The sequence below is a fragment of the Sinohyriopsis cumingii genome, chromosome 6 (assembly GCF_028554795.1).
Source record: "Sinohyriopsis cumingii isolate HCF-2022 chromosome 6, ASM2855479v2, whole genome shotgun sequence".
Classification (NCBI taxonomy): Eukaryota; Metazoa; Mollusca; class Bivalvia; order Unionida; family Unionidae; genus Sinohyriopsis; species Sinohyriopsis cumingii.
The window spans coordinates 159,373,728-159,389,019 of record NC_142966.1 but is presented as its reverse complement, the minus strand read 5'-3'; the positions used below and the strand labels follow the sequence as shown (position 1 = coordinate 159,389,019).

Genomic DNA, 15,292 nt, shown 5'->3' with positions numbered 1-15,292 from the left:
TGTCTGCGGCATGATGCCTTAGTGCTAGACATGACTTTAAACTGCCACACTGCAGACAGCGATATGACTGAAAAATTGTTGAATTTTACATTAAAAAATCCAAATCAGACACACACACACAACTGTTTTGTAAAACAAAATAATCTTCTGAATTATTTTGTCATGAATAATAAAAGCATGCTGTTAATACCATTAAATCTGGAACAAAATTATTGAGGAACTTCCCTACATTTCTTACTGCTGGAAACTACCGAAGTACCAGTACTGTGAAAAAGTACAGTGAAACTTGCAAACAGAAAAAACTACAGCAGTAATACCATGAATCTCTAATCAATACTATACCAATTTCTTGGATAGATGGTTGTAAAATCCTTGAGAGGCACACAAACTCCTATCACTGAAAGCAAAAAACTGGTAAACAACCATAAACACCTAGTGGCGGTAAAAGGAAGGTATTTTTACCTTCATCTCTACTGAATATATACATATACATTTCTTAATGTGTTAAAGGAATAGAAAGGAGGTTTTGAAAATTTCTGTGATTAGCCATGCACAAATATTTGCAATCCAGTTAACACATTAACCCCTAACGACGACTTTACGGAGCAGGAGGTAGTAGCCTACTGCCGAGCTCTGTAGCGTCATGGTCATGCACGATACACTAAAGTGGGTGGTATTACAGATGTAGCTCTACAATGATACCAAATAATCTGGAATATCTAGTTGCACTACAAAATACAGATAGAAAAACTTCATTTTTTGGACCTGACTTTTTTTTACACAAGATTTGCCCATGGTCAGAATCCCATTTTGTGTCCGGATTTTAGACTTTTTGGTCTCAGATCTAAGGCAAACTGGTATGAACTGCAAACAGACAGATGAGCCTTTGCAAAAAGTAGGATAAGATGGGCATTTGGAATAAAGAGTGGTCTCCATACAAAAATAATGGCTCCGTTTAGCAAATTAAAAAAAACAAAAAAAACCAAGTCTAACTTTTACCCTTCTGCTCATGCACGAGTCAAATAGCCAACGAAAAATGATGTTTCTAACACAACTAGGCAGTATGTTATTGAAAGATGACCGGGGATTTGGTGTTTTCGAGTCTACTCAGATATAGCTTTCAAAATGTGTTTCCTACTCGATTTTCAGGCAAAAATGGCAAAAACCTCCAGGGGTTAATGTATTAATCATATTTTTTTGTTGAAATTGCCATTTATACACATAGTATATTAATTATTCAAGTATGCTAAAAAAATTCACGACAAATTTCATAGAAATTTGTTATTAGCTATTATAATTGCTAGTTTCCAGTCATCTAGTGAAAGGTTTTTTTAACCACGGTAAAAATAACCTGAGAGTCTGCCAATGTGCCATCTGCAACAACTATGACTTAAAACGAGAGGACATTCTCAGTTTCAAAAAAGGTTTTGTCCTGAAGACAGATGTGATCAATCATAATCAAGTTCCTATTAAAAAGCAGATGGAAATATACCTGTTACTTAGAATTTTGCAACTAGAAAAAATATAATGACTTGTAGGATGAATAAATGTTCAACATACTGTTAGATTTTTGCATAAATTATTACTGTGTAAAACAATAAACCTTTACATGACAGTTATTATCAAATGACAAAACTATCGATCGTTGTAAACAATAAAAATTGTATATGTCTCACTTTTGACACCAATGTTATCATGGTGTACATTAAACACTGACATTACTGATTTCTAAATGCATGAATAAACTGTACTTTGGTAGATAGTATAAAATGAGTCAAGTACTATTTCACGTTCTAAAAGGTGTAAAGTGTAGTTTAGGGGCATCTGAATATCATGTATAATTATCAATAAAATGTATATCATTGTTATTAAAATGGAAATACAATATGAAAATATTACAATTTCACAAAGAAATCTGCAAAATATATATTGTGTGTGTGTGTGTGTGAAATTTTGTGGCAATGTTTTTCAGTTACAAAAGTGTATAACACAACACCACATAATACAGTTTTCTGCATAAGACATGTGCTAGACTCCTCTTATGTGTGGTCACATGTACTCGACTCTCCACTGAACAGTTAGACATGTGCTCAACCTTGCACCCTTCCACTATGGGTAGTTAGATACATGCCGGTTTCTCCACTCTGTTTTGTTACACATGTGCCAGACTCTCCGCTGTGAAATCAGCATCACTGCAATCCTTTAGCAGCTTGGGATTAATGTCAAAATAGGACATCCCTGCACCTGCTCGACTCTCCTTAATCCCCTTCACAGGCGACCAGCTGAAAATGATCAAAAATAAAATAAATCAGCTATCGCATTTAAAATGTACATGACTGGGCTAGACTTTAAACAGTGTGGACCAAGGACTACTGTCCCCACAATACAACAATAAGTGTAAGTAATAATTTTACATTTATATACTGTTGCTGACCATCATCATAATTGTTATAGACTGTAATTAGGCATAAACTTACACAATGTTCAATCTTTGGTCCAATCTTAATTATGTGTCTATGACTCGATCTGCATGACCTATGGTCAACTAAATAATCAGCTAGATACTAAAACTATATGTCCATTCTGATAACTGCTGATTTTGGGCTGTCGGAGAGGCATCAATTTTCAATGCTGACAGTGCGATTGTTACAAATGACTTCATCACTGATAATACCCTTCCTAATTTTCAGTTGTGGTATTTACTTGGGAAGTTAATAAAGTGAAACAATTTTGTAAGTGTAACGTTTTCAAATAAATTATATCTTGCTACAAAATAATGGTATAACTTGCTCCAATTTTGTAGTAGCCTTTAACACATTTGGGTACAATGGAACAATTGTCCTAATTTACAATGTATAATTTACAAATCTCTCTCTCTCTCTCTCTCTCTCTCTCTATATATATATATATATTGTACAATTCTGATTTGAGTTAGGATATTGTACTATAGTGAAATCAGTCAAACTTAACTTCTATGCAGATATGACCTTATATTATTAGATCGGTGTATGTAACATACTCAGTTGTACCAATATTTGTTTACCAAAGGAAAACAATGTTTTTAATTCTCCAACTCCAAATATCTGAATATGAATGGATTGATGCAAGCATTTATTTTGATAAACACAATTTTTACTTCGGGAGAGTAAGAAAAATAAGTTGTTATTTTATCAAAACAAAACAATAAGTAAATATAAATGATCTACAACTATTGCCTGTCTCTTTTTAAATAAAGATATGGAACTGCTTTTAAATAAGTCGACTGCATTACACAAAAATAAAAAAGGCAAAGCCAATTTGAAAAAGAAAAATAGGACATGTGACTGGCAAGGCACTAATTAGGCATGTGCAAAACAGTACAATATACATCTCATTGTTTTTAAGGCAGTATTCCAATCGTAGATTTACAGTGTCTATGGTAAATCAATAACACTTTTACTGAAACAAAAGCCATATATAAAGCAGCAATAAATCTAACAGTAATCATGTTTTTACAGTAAATGAAAAGAAACCAAAACAAGGCACTCTGATCTACATGCTTTGGCTCCACAAAATACCTGCTCCTTTGTCACCAAGGAAGCCAAGAGTGCAGTCAGCATCTTCGAGCATGCCGGCACTACATTCCATTAAAACTGTTCCAGCCCCTGCACGACCAGTGTTAATACTTTCCTGTTGTAACCATCTTTGAGTAGCCATTAAAATAGTAAAGAGTATGATACCAATAATATGCTACAAGACATAAATTAAACTGTCACTTCAAAACTGATGCTGGAATTCTACAGTAACTGAGATTTTCTGTCTCAACTGATATCAATCTTCGATTTAAATTAAATGTTGATGCTTGGAGTGACAGTGCTGTTACTTATGGGTATTTTCAAAGAATTCATCTGATACCTGACAGGTCTTTAACTTTCAAGTCTGTAAGGGTTATCATTCTGAACTGTTTGGAAACCAATAAAATATTAAGCTAATCCATGCCAGAAGACAATATGAGAAGGGGAATGCAGTGAGAACAGACCCTATTGTTTTAGTTGTTGTTGTTGTAGTTGTTGTGTGGTTTAACCCCATTTTTCAGCACACGATAGGTTATACATGGCGGCCAGTATAAATGGTGGAGGAAGAACCCGGGAAAACCCTGGAAAGAACCACCGACCCTCGAGAAACTACTGGCAAGCTTTCTCACATACCCACATTGGCCGAATCCGAGACTCAAACCTACGAAGACAGAGGTGAGATGGCAGTGATCCGTAACGGACAGCGCTTTAGACCACTCGGCCACTCGGGGCCCCCCTATTGTTTTAACATTTTTAAGATGAACTGGAGGACCCAAAACTAGTAGAAGTAAAATGCTCATTTTACATCATCTAGATAATCTAGTTTATATGTACCAATTATCTAGCCCAACTAGCCTCAATAACAACAAAAATCTTTGTTGGGCAAGTGAAATTTCATGCAAAAAGCCCAATTTTGTTTTAAACCATAAAGAACAATTTTTTTAATTTCAATACCATTTTACCCACATTATCCTTGACAGACTAGTAAATCAAAATTAATATTACCAAAATGTATATTACTTTGTGAGTGATGATACAACTGCATTTTCTCCTAATATATTCCCAGATCACACTAACATTAAGAAACTAAGTTCTCCTACCTCTGGAATCTAGTCCTCTGAAAAACATCTATATTTTATAGACGAAAAGCAGTAACTCTTGCACATTACCTCACCTTCCATGCCTCCTTCACAGACATGGAAGTAGAGCTTGCCCACACAGTGAGTGTGAAGGTTTAATGCACTATAATCTGACAATGGAGAAAAACAGTTCAATTTTAAGGCTAAGGTGAAAGATATTTATTGTACATTGGTGGTTTCTAAATGTCCACCACCTCCTGCTGCCAGTCAGGCCTGTAAGGACATAGCATCAGCAAACTCTGATGAGAAGGAAGAGAATCCCTCCTTTCATCTTTTTCCATAGTCTTCAAAATTAAAAGAAACTGCAGACCATCTTCACAACAAGACATGTGATCCAAGCAATTTAACGGATTTATTTTCACTGAGTCAATTACCAGTGACCTTTTCATCTTGCTGGTAGAACTCAGATGCATTCAGTTTTCTACAATGCTTAAAAAAATGTTATTATGCCATCTCATAACTGGTACTAACATCAGAGCCATGTTACTGACATTGGAATTACCACTGTTAGCTTTTCATAGTAAGGATCATGCTTAAGTCATCAATGATGTTGGGAGGCAAAAACTGAGGACGTGAGACACAGGCTGCTCAGAAACTGTCCCTCCAACTTGCCATTTAGCCTTCAGAGTTATACAAGCCCACTCAATCTCAGACCTGAAGAAGAGATAATCAGAGACAAAGAGATAATCAATCATGTACTGCCAAATCACAGATTCACCTTTGATACCAATCAAATGTCAGGAAGCAACAACCCAGAGGCAGCCTTATAGATGGGGCAAGAAACAGGGTTTTCATTCCCCGAGCATATGAACTCCTGTCAATGACTCACAATTTCAACCACCCACAGACAGCCTACCAGTGGTACCGTACTTCTGCATTTCCACTTTCACTGGATCACCCTATTTCCACAGAATAAGTGTGCGATCAAAGTTGTTTCAGAGGGGCTTCAGATTTCATTTATCCAACCCTTCCTCTTTCATTTTCTCCACTAATAATGGACATACCATCAGACTGTGAAAAGAACAAAATTATGCAGCAGGAGATCTCATTGTTACTTGACAAGCTGGCAGTGGAGATAACCATAATTTCTGAAGTTCTACTCCAGGCTCCTCCTTGTGTGAAAGGTCAACTGAAAGCTTAGCTGATCAAGCTGCTTCAACCAACACATAGTTCTACCAAAACTCAAGAGAAGAGATGATACAATCTAACTCTCCATCAGATGGGACAAGTTTTCCATCAGTCTCAATCTGACTTTTAGCTATACTTTTAAATCCTTATTCACCTAGCACCAGGGAAATTCTTTCAATTTGCATCAAATCACACTCTTCCATTTGGTCTAAAGGAGTCCTGGCTAACTTCATCCACAGCAGCAGCAGCATATTTTTGGTTTTCCTCAAGAAACACAGGATAAGTTCTATTCTTGTCAAGGGCAGGAATGATCATCTATCCCTTCTGAATTATCAAGGTCTTTAAGTGAACTAGAGACAAATCCATTCTCCATACATCCCAGTGTATGGAGTTTATCAAGAATCTCAGTTTCATACAACTCACCCACAAACAATAAACTTCTAAAGTCTTTCTCCAAAAGGAAATGAATTAAAATAAAAGAGTTTCTGAAACTCCTTATATTACCAAAAGCTGCAGCAGATCCGATTCTCTTCTGCACATCATCATTCTAGTATAGCACTGATACTCCAAATCTTTATCAATGTATAAATCAGACATATTCCTGACTGACTTAATGTCCTGGCAAACTCAGTCAAGGAAGGGCCAGATCCTTCATACCAAACGGTCATTTCACCCATTAGTCTTTCATCAGATTTGCAACAAGATGGAATCGCAAATTGCTTACATTCATCTCTCCAGTTCCAGACCCAGAAGCTCGGGCTGTTAATGCACTTTTAATCAGATGGGAAGGGTTGTGGGGCTTTTCCTACTCACCCCCAGTCTTAGAACCAAAAGTAACCTGGTAGTTGAGGGGTCAGAACTGCAAGCTGATTCTGATAGTCAGATGGGATAAGTCCTAGGTCAACAATCTACTCAAGTGATCTCCCTCAGAAAATTCCTACCAAGATGAATCATCTCAAACAACTATAGTTTGACATATTCCATCCCTGTCTGGACTTGTTTCTCCTCCAAGTCTGGATCTTGTCAGAAGAGCCTTGCAAAGGAATGAATTTAAACAACTGTGGTTAGCTCTCACAAGCTCTTCTAATTTGAAGGCTTCCAAGGGAAAGTGGCATGTATTCAGCGACTGGTGCAAAGTAAAAAAAACAGCATCTCTATGATGGCATCAATACCACAATTGGCTGACATTTTTCTCTCACTTTTTGAGGAGGAAAAAGTTACCATCAAAGGCTACCACTCCATGACACTAGACACTTTCAGGCATATTGGTCTTGATAATCAGATCTACTGGCCAGTTTGGACTGGAATCAACCAAAATTTCACACCCTGTTTCCAAAGTGGAATCTTCCTTGGATTCTGACATGGCTCAATTCAGATACATTTTAACATTCAACCAGAACCAAGCTGAAGTTACTATGATACAAAACAAATTTCCTTAGAGCTTTAGCTTCAGTATGCAAGATGAGTGACTTACATGCCCTTTCAATGTACCCTAACTATCTACAGTTCAGTTCAGATGGTTTTGCAGTCTTGGGATAGGTTGCTATCAGTGGGTAATCATAAAGTTGTTATACACCCTCTCTCCTGCATGGATGTATCAAGGATGGCATTCCAACAAGACCCTGTCCATTCTCTCAAGCACTAAAATAAATTCACTAAACACAAAAACATCTCTAGTTAAGTCCACAAAAAAGGATATAACCCTTCAAACCATCTCACCATAGCTAAAGTGGGTAATACGCTTGATGTACTCTGGAGTCTCACAATAACAGAGTCACCCATGAATATCTCAACACATGAGAATGAAGCAACACAATAGTTCAATTTGAGACTATTGATGCTTTCGCCTGATGTGTACAGTCAACCTTCTTGAGCTGTTATCACTGGTTTTAGCTTCATAGTGACAAGATTTGAATCTGGTAGGTGCAGTGATCATAGCACAGATGACCATTAGACCTAGTTTATGTTAACACAACCAACTCCCCCCACTTTCACCATTTTCATTCTCAAAAAATTCCTGGGTGTAGGAAGGATTCTCAGCAAATCTATTCTCCGAACATTAATGTGATCTGGAACACATTTGAAGGATAAAGCATATTCAAAGGGGAAAGCAAATTTTTTGTATATAAATTATTTTTCTCAAAGAATAGTTATCTGATTACATTTCTTAAAAACCCTTCCAACCTCCATGCAAATACAAGCATTCTAGCTGATGCACTGTTCAGCTTTAAAAAAACTAGCACCAACTAAGATAGCAAGGTAACTGGCAAGAGTTACTACCCTTGGTCTATAGAACATAGATGGAAAAAATTCATCTTTTTGGGAAAACTAGATTTCGGAGATAGGGATGCTTACTTCCCTAATGTTTATGTAATTAGTTAACTACTGGTTGTTGTTGTTGTTGTATGGTTTAACGCCATTTTTCAGCAAATGATAGGCTATACATGGCGGCCAGTATTAATGGTGGAGGAAGAACCCGGGAAATACCCGGAAAGAACCATAGACTCTCGAGAAGCTACTGGCAAGCTTTCTCACATACCCACATTGGTTGAATCCGAGACTCGAACCCACACAGACAGAGGTGAGATGGCAGTGTTCCGTAACGGAGAGCGCTTTAGACCACTCGGCCACTTGGGGCCCCTATTTAACTATTGGAGAAAGATAATTTACTGAAAAATGCTATAAAACTTTGGACACCAAAAGATAGTTTCTTTATAAGACAAGTCATTAGCCTTTGGGCATCAAAACAGAATTGATTAAGATTATGAAAACATCAGCCCTTGGGCAACAAAATTTATTTGCTGTATTGGACAACAGTAACATTAGATGTGTTCAAGGAAAATATCTAGCAATAGATACAGATTTATAACACATGCAATGTGAGAGTCAGTTTAAAATTTATTGATATACAGAGTAACAGTGCAAAATTATGCAGTTTAGTTTCTATAATGGTTGCAAATAAACAGCTGGTGACTTTGGCACTAAAGATGTATTCGTTAAAAGGATTACCTGTTCCATTTAAAGACGTCAACTAAGTATCCCACCAATAAAAGAGGTAGGAGTATTAAAACTTATAATACCTGTCTATGTGGAAGTTACAAACCATATCATAATGACAAGAATATTACACTGACACTGCTGCCTCTGCCAGACAAGTAATATCTAACAAACAAAATGTCCTGATATACAATGTTAGTGTAAATTTCATAAAATGTATTACAATGAACTCTTCAGGCCCTGGTTACAAGGAGTCTTTACCTGTCTGTTAATGGGTCATAAGCCTCCACTGAGTTAAGATAGTTGGATCCATCATGTCCCCCTACAGCATATATTAAACCCCCCAGGGCTGCAAGCCCCACCCCTCCACGGCAACATGACATGCTGGAGAAGAAGCTCCATTCATCTTTCTGTGGGTCATACTTCTCACATGAGTCCAGGGGTGAATTATCATCAAAACCACCTGCATGATGAGACAAATTTATAAAGCTATAATGGAATATTTTCAGTCTTCCACACAAAATTTGCAACCATAAAAAGCCTTTTTCTGTGTTTTACGAAAACCTCTTTAAGTTAAATTAAAAATATGAACAGTCATTGGCTCTTTTAAAGTGCTTCATAAACAAACTGCATGACTAACTTGTTGAGTGAGCTAAAAATACCACCTGCAAACTTTGACATTGACATACTTGTCCATAATTACCCTACGCAATTACTTTCTATATAGCTCCTACAGGCTTGGGGACTTAGAATAGTTCTGATCCAACCTTTTTCAAATCTGGCTGCAATATCAGCATTAAAAGTATTAATGTCCCAGGTTCCAGTTTTTCAGGCACACATTTTCATCAACACTCACTGTATTCAACTGAAAATTTGAAAAGCACTGTCATGTGTTTCAAGTTTATACTAAATGTGATAGGAGTACCAGTCTCAGTAAACAGAAAGCTACAACATTATTCTATTATTCTACTAAAGGATTTCCATAATCATCAAGAACCATAATATGGTTCAAGTGATGCGAAAAATCAATTTTTCAAAAATCAATTTGTTAATGAAAGGGAAAAACTCTTCACTAATGATGAGGTTGTAGGAACTTATAGTTTACTCTGTGATGCACTCAGACATACCTACAACATAGATCATTCCATCTAATACACAGACCCCAGCTCCTGCACGCCTCTTATTCATAACAGCTATCTGTGACCATTTGTTGACATATGGGTCATATCTCTCACACTTTTCCAGTGAAGATGAACCATCATTTCCACCTATAGCATACAGCTGACCCTGAAAAGGAAACAAAATTATCTGATAATCTTTCTCTGTAAATTTACAATAACAGCAAAATCAATGAAACAAGGGTTTTACTGTTGTGTATTGTGCTTTAGATTTAGTCCCTTTACACATCTTTTAACAATCTTTAATAAAATCTTAACTTTGACAACTATACCATAGTTGTCTGACAGTAAACTATGTGTCTTGTAAATTGCTAATGTTGGTTAGACAAAACCAGTTCCAACTTGTCACCTGCTGGACATGGTGTTTTTCCTAGAGCCATTTACCATAGCTGTTCCCGACCTGTTATCATTTCAACCAATGCCATGTTAGAATCTGCTGATACACTACACATCAATGCTGATTAGCTTTTATGTTTTCTGTCATCATTAAAATATTAATGTTAAACATTCTATTTAATACCAAATTCCAACAGCTATCCCTCAAATGTCGCCTGTTGTTATCTCTTCTTGGACATGTAATCAGGAAAATCCAGGAAATTTACCAATACCCATTCACTTAGCCTTTATGTTCTGTACCAGCTTTGACACAACTGCTGGTGTGCAACCTTTGATGCTGGTCTTTGCACTGACATATTTATATGACTGGTAATGTGCTTTATATACAGTTCAGTCATTTTCACTTTCATATCAAAAGGTTACACATACACTCTATAGCTATTTAACTTCAATAAATTCTTAATGCTCACTCTGAAAAATGGACACATCTCCAAAAAACAAAAACAAAACAAAACACACAACCTCATGTTGGCCTGGCTACCAAAATCACAAACTAATGTCACCCATGGTAATTTCAATTCAAACAGTGTGAATTCACCAAAGAAAGAGCAAAAGAAATGAATGAAAGATTTAAACATAAATGAAGATCTCATATCCTTGGGTGGAAGATTGCTGGAATGTAAAGTACGCTTTCCATACTGATAAATTCTGTTTCTGATTTACTTAGTTACCAATATGTAGGGCACAATATCCAACAATTCACACTGCACTATTATAATCATATTTGTTCTTATAGTAGAAGCAGTAGTTGTGGTAGTTATTGCTATAGTTATGATTATTGTCATTCTTCTTTTCCTCCAGAATAGGCGACTTCGGAAATGAAAATTGCACAATATCCACAAGCTGCTCTTCTATTTATTTAGCATACTCTGAGCAAGAAAAAAAACCAGTCTGATCAGCAAACTTACCGTATATACTATATACTGACTTATGAGTCAAATGGCAAACAACACAGATCCTTATATGCTGTAGCATAGTGCACCTGCAGATCAGGGTCTATACTGTTCATTCTGCTGATTGTTGCTAACAAAATGTAGAGACCCAGATCTGCCAGTGCATTATGCAACAGCAGATATGGGTTTCTGCAGTTCTGCAGTTGGTTGTTGTTGTTGTAGGGTTTAATGCCATTTTTCTGCACAAGATAGGCTATACATGGCGGCCAGTATAATTGGTGGAGGAAGAACCCTGGAAAATCCCGGGAAGAACCACTGACCCACGAGAAGCTACTGGCAGGCGTTCTGCAGTTGGACTCGTCTTATAAGCGAATATATATGGTTAGTAAAGGCTGCGTATCTGAGTACTTTTTATCTTCCAGGATACTGCTTTTTAAGAAAGTGAGTACTTTTTATCCTCCAGGATACTGTTTATTAAGAAAGTGAGTACTTTTTATCTTCCAGGATACTGTTTATTAAGAAAGTGAGTACTTTTTATCTTCCAGGATACTGTTTATTAAGAAAGTGAGTACTTTTTATCTTCCAGGATACTGTTTATTTAAATTCATGGCTTAATAAATTTTGCATTTAATCATAAAGAAAATAAAGGATACTATATAAATACATAAACATCTGTTATATTTAACTGATACTGTTTTTCTCCCACTTTTCTGACGATAACACACATTTATGAAAATGTTTTATGTTACTATGCACTTACGACAATGTTACAAAAAAATTCTGGGCAGATCAATTGAATAAAAACCAAGGAAACTTGCAACCATATTCATGTACTTTTAAACTACTTATTCTCTGACAAAATCTCCATTTTTACTTTCATGAATTAAATGAAATATTGTTATATCTTCATTTTGCCTATGCACATATTACCAAATTTCATCCTAAACCGCAAGGTGGACAGTTGTGAATTGCAGCGATTTTACACACAGGGTAACCATCTGCAAGAGTGATACTTTTTCATTGTACCAGATTGTCAGGAGTTTCCGCTTGTAAGAAATGTACAGAAATTCCCTGATCTTGTTAAAATTTCATCATCAATCAAAACATTAACAGCCTTTCCATCAAGCTGAGAATCTTTTATGTAATTCATAGCCATGTACAGCAATATTCTGAACCGCTTTCTTTCATGTGGAACAATATGGCAGCAGAAGGAGACAAAGTCACAATCAAAACAATCTCAGTATTTTCTTCTGTAACTTATATGACGCACTCCATCTGAGGCAAATCATGAAAGACGAAAAATTCATGTGTATTCCTACAACTACTTCCGAGGTTATTTCATGACATGACGAAAATGGTTGAGCGAAGTTCCAATAAATTTAATGATATTAGCGTCATGTTTTCTTTTTCATGACAAAATAATTAAATGTCAACAGTGTGACCAAATATCAGGTTGTGAAAGATATTCTAGCCAAATACAACTTTTGGAAAATGTTCTTGGTTATTTACTAGTGTATCTTAATGTGTTAAGTACATGAATTCCTTGTAAACCATGAATCATTAAGACTTTCAGGACAGGTTCTTCCTCCACCAATTATACTGGCCACCATGTATAGCCTATCGTGTGCTAAAAAATGGCGTTAAACCCTACAACAACAACAACCATCATATACAGATAGAAGTAAAGATTATACTGTTGGGGGTAGGGGGAATTAATTTGGTTACCTTGAAATCTATTTTTAAATTCTTTTATTCACTACTATCTTTTCTTAAACCAGAGCATGATCGACATTTACACAGCTTTAAGCAGTCTCAAGTAGATATTTTAAACATTAATTATTGTCTGGAAAATAAATACAGTGATCTTGACAAAATATTGGCCCCAGTAAATGGGCAACAAAATGTAAAACAATAAAAAACAAAATTTTTAATGATGTAAAAAGTAAAGGATAGATAATACAATACTCATAAAGCTGTATGTATACCAGATGCAAAAAACCTACATAGTCATGAGCAAAATGAAAAACCTTTTAACCTAAGCCAGTAAATTGCAAAATGTTGGACATTGTAAGCTTCTATTCTTGCAGAGGTGAGGTACTAACAGATTAATATAATCATCTAGATTGATTATTCCAGCATGAGCTGAGCTGGAGAAATGAACTTAAACACAAAATTTAACTTAAGTCAGTGTAAGATGGAATATGTGTCACCATGACCTACTTTTATAATGTGAGTGCATAAAACTTAACAAAGAATGTACAACCAATGTACAAGTCAGTACAAAGTCAATCCACTTCTCAGGGGGAGGGTGACATTAAACACACTCCAAACTAATGCCTCGGACAATGGTTCTTAACCCATTGGACACAACCCAAAACTGGGTCATCATGCTGTTTTGAGTGTTTCACCAAGATCAACCTTAATATTTTGAAATTACGTACCCAAGCATTTTTTCAAGAATTTGATGGGTGGTGAGGCTAACACCACAAATGTGATCTGGATCAACACTGGCATAGCACTTAGGAGGAAAGAATAGTTGAGATGAAGTGAAGCTGTATATGTGCACGATTTTATATCTGTGGATACCAAAAGATTTCCTAAACTTCCTGAAAGTGAGCTAAAATTTATAAATTTTCAATTACTCACTGCAAACACTGATTTTCCTTAACCGTATGCTCTTGCCCTCACCACTAAAAACAAAAACTTATAAAAGCGACATTACGAAAATATTCTACATTCACAAGGTAATTACCGACTTTTTCTGACACGAAATCTCTACTGGCTTTTAGATGTTCATTTTGGTGATGCATGTCACACACACGTACCACAGGTATGAATCACAAGTATAACATCTAGCTATTAGACTGTATTGATCCTATTACACATACTACAGGTATGAATCACAAGTATAACATCTAGCTATTAGACTGTATTGGTCCTATTACACGTACTACAGGTATGAATCACAAGTATAACATCTAGCTATTAGACTGTATTGATCCTATTACACATACCACAGGTATGAATCACAAGTATAACATCTAGCTATTAGACTGTATTGGTCCTATTACACGTACTACAGGTATGAATCACAAGTATAACATCTAGCTATTAGACTGTATTGGTCCTATTACACGTACCACAGGTATGAATCACAAGTATAACATCTAGCTATTAGACTGTATCGGTCCTATTACACGTACCACAGGTATGAATCACAAGTATAACATCTAGCTATTAGACTGTATTGGTCCTATTACATGTACCACAGGTATGAATCACAAGTATAACATCTAGCTACTGTATTGGTCCTATTACACATTTTGATTATTTATTTATTATTCGTTTTAAGGTTTTTCTCTCAATTTTGAACATTTCATGTACCATAAATATAAACTGACTGCTCTGCTATCTGTAGTCCACTATGTTTTTGGGTACTCAGCTGTGAGGTTTACTTTGGTACTCAGATAGGAAATATGCAACTAATCTTCACTATCAATTAACAAGATAATGTTATAACCAGTGTTACCTTGATTATCAGCAAATGTGCAATTCATGTACATGTATTTTCCACACAATTAAATCTTGACAATATTACTATATATAGGACACAAGTGATCTCATTCATTTAACTGGCAAATTTGATTTCTACAAACACCTCATCACAAAGGATCAAACATTTTTGTGTGGTCACTTGTGTGCCCCTTACAGGTATGTTTTCATTGTATAAAACTTATTCACTATAAAACCCTTGATCATTATACAGTTTTGTTGATCACATTACATTATATTCAATAGCACAACTACCATATATACTCACATATAAGATGAGTAAAACATCAATCAACAGAGATCTTAATCTGCCATGGCATAATGCACCAGCAGATCAGGGTCTGTTTTGTTGTTCTACAGATTATTCCTAACAAACTGCATATACCCAGATATGCCAGTGCATAATGCACTGGCAGATATGTGTCTGTGCAGTTTGCAGTTGGACTTGACTTACA

General features: G+C 35.9%; 1 protein-coding gene across 1 annotated transcript in view; it reads right to left on the bottom strand.

Annotated features, from left to right (window-relative positions):
* Positions 1–684: 684 nt before the first annotated feature.
* LOC149798382 (uncharacterized) overlaps positions 685–15,292 on the bottom strand; it is a 28,585-nt gene continuing 13,977 nt past the window's right edge. Inside the window, exons 5-7 of the mRNA XM_089963554.1 lie at positions 9,946–10,105; positions 9,080–9,281; positions 685–2,282 (exon numbers count right to left, since the gene is read on the bottom strand). Coding sequence (XP_089819680.1) covers positions 2,153–2,282; positions 9,080–9,281; positions 9,946–10,105 — 492 coding nt within the window. The 3' untranslated portion in view covers positions 685–2,152. The remainder of the gene's footprint in view (positions 2,283–9,079; positions 9,282–9,945; positions 10,106–15,292) is intronic.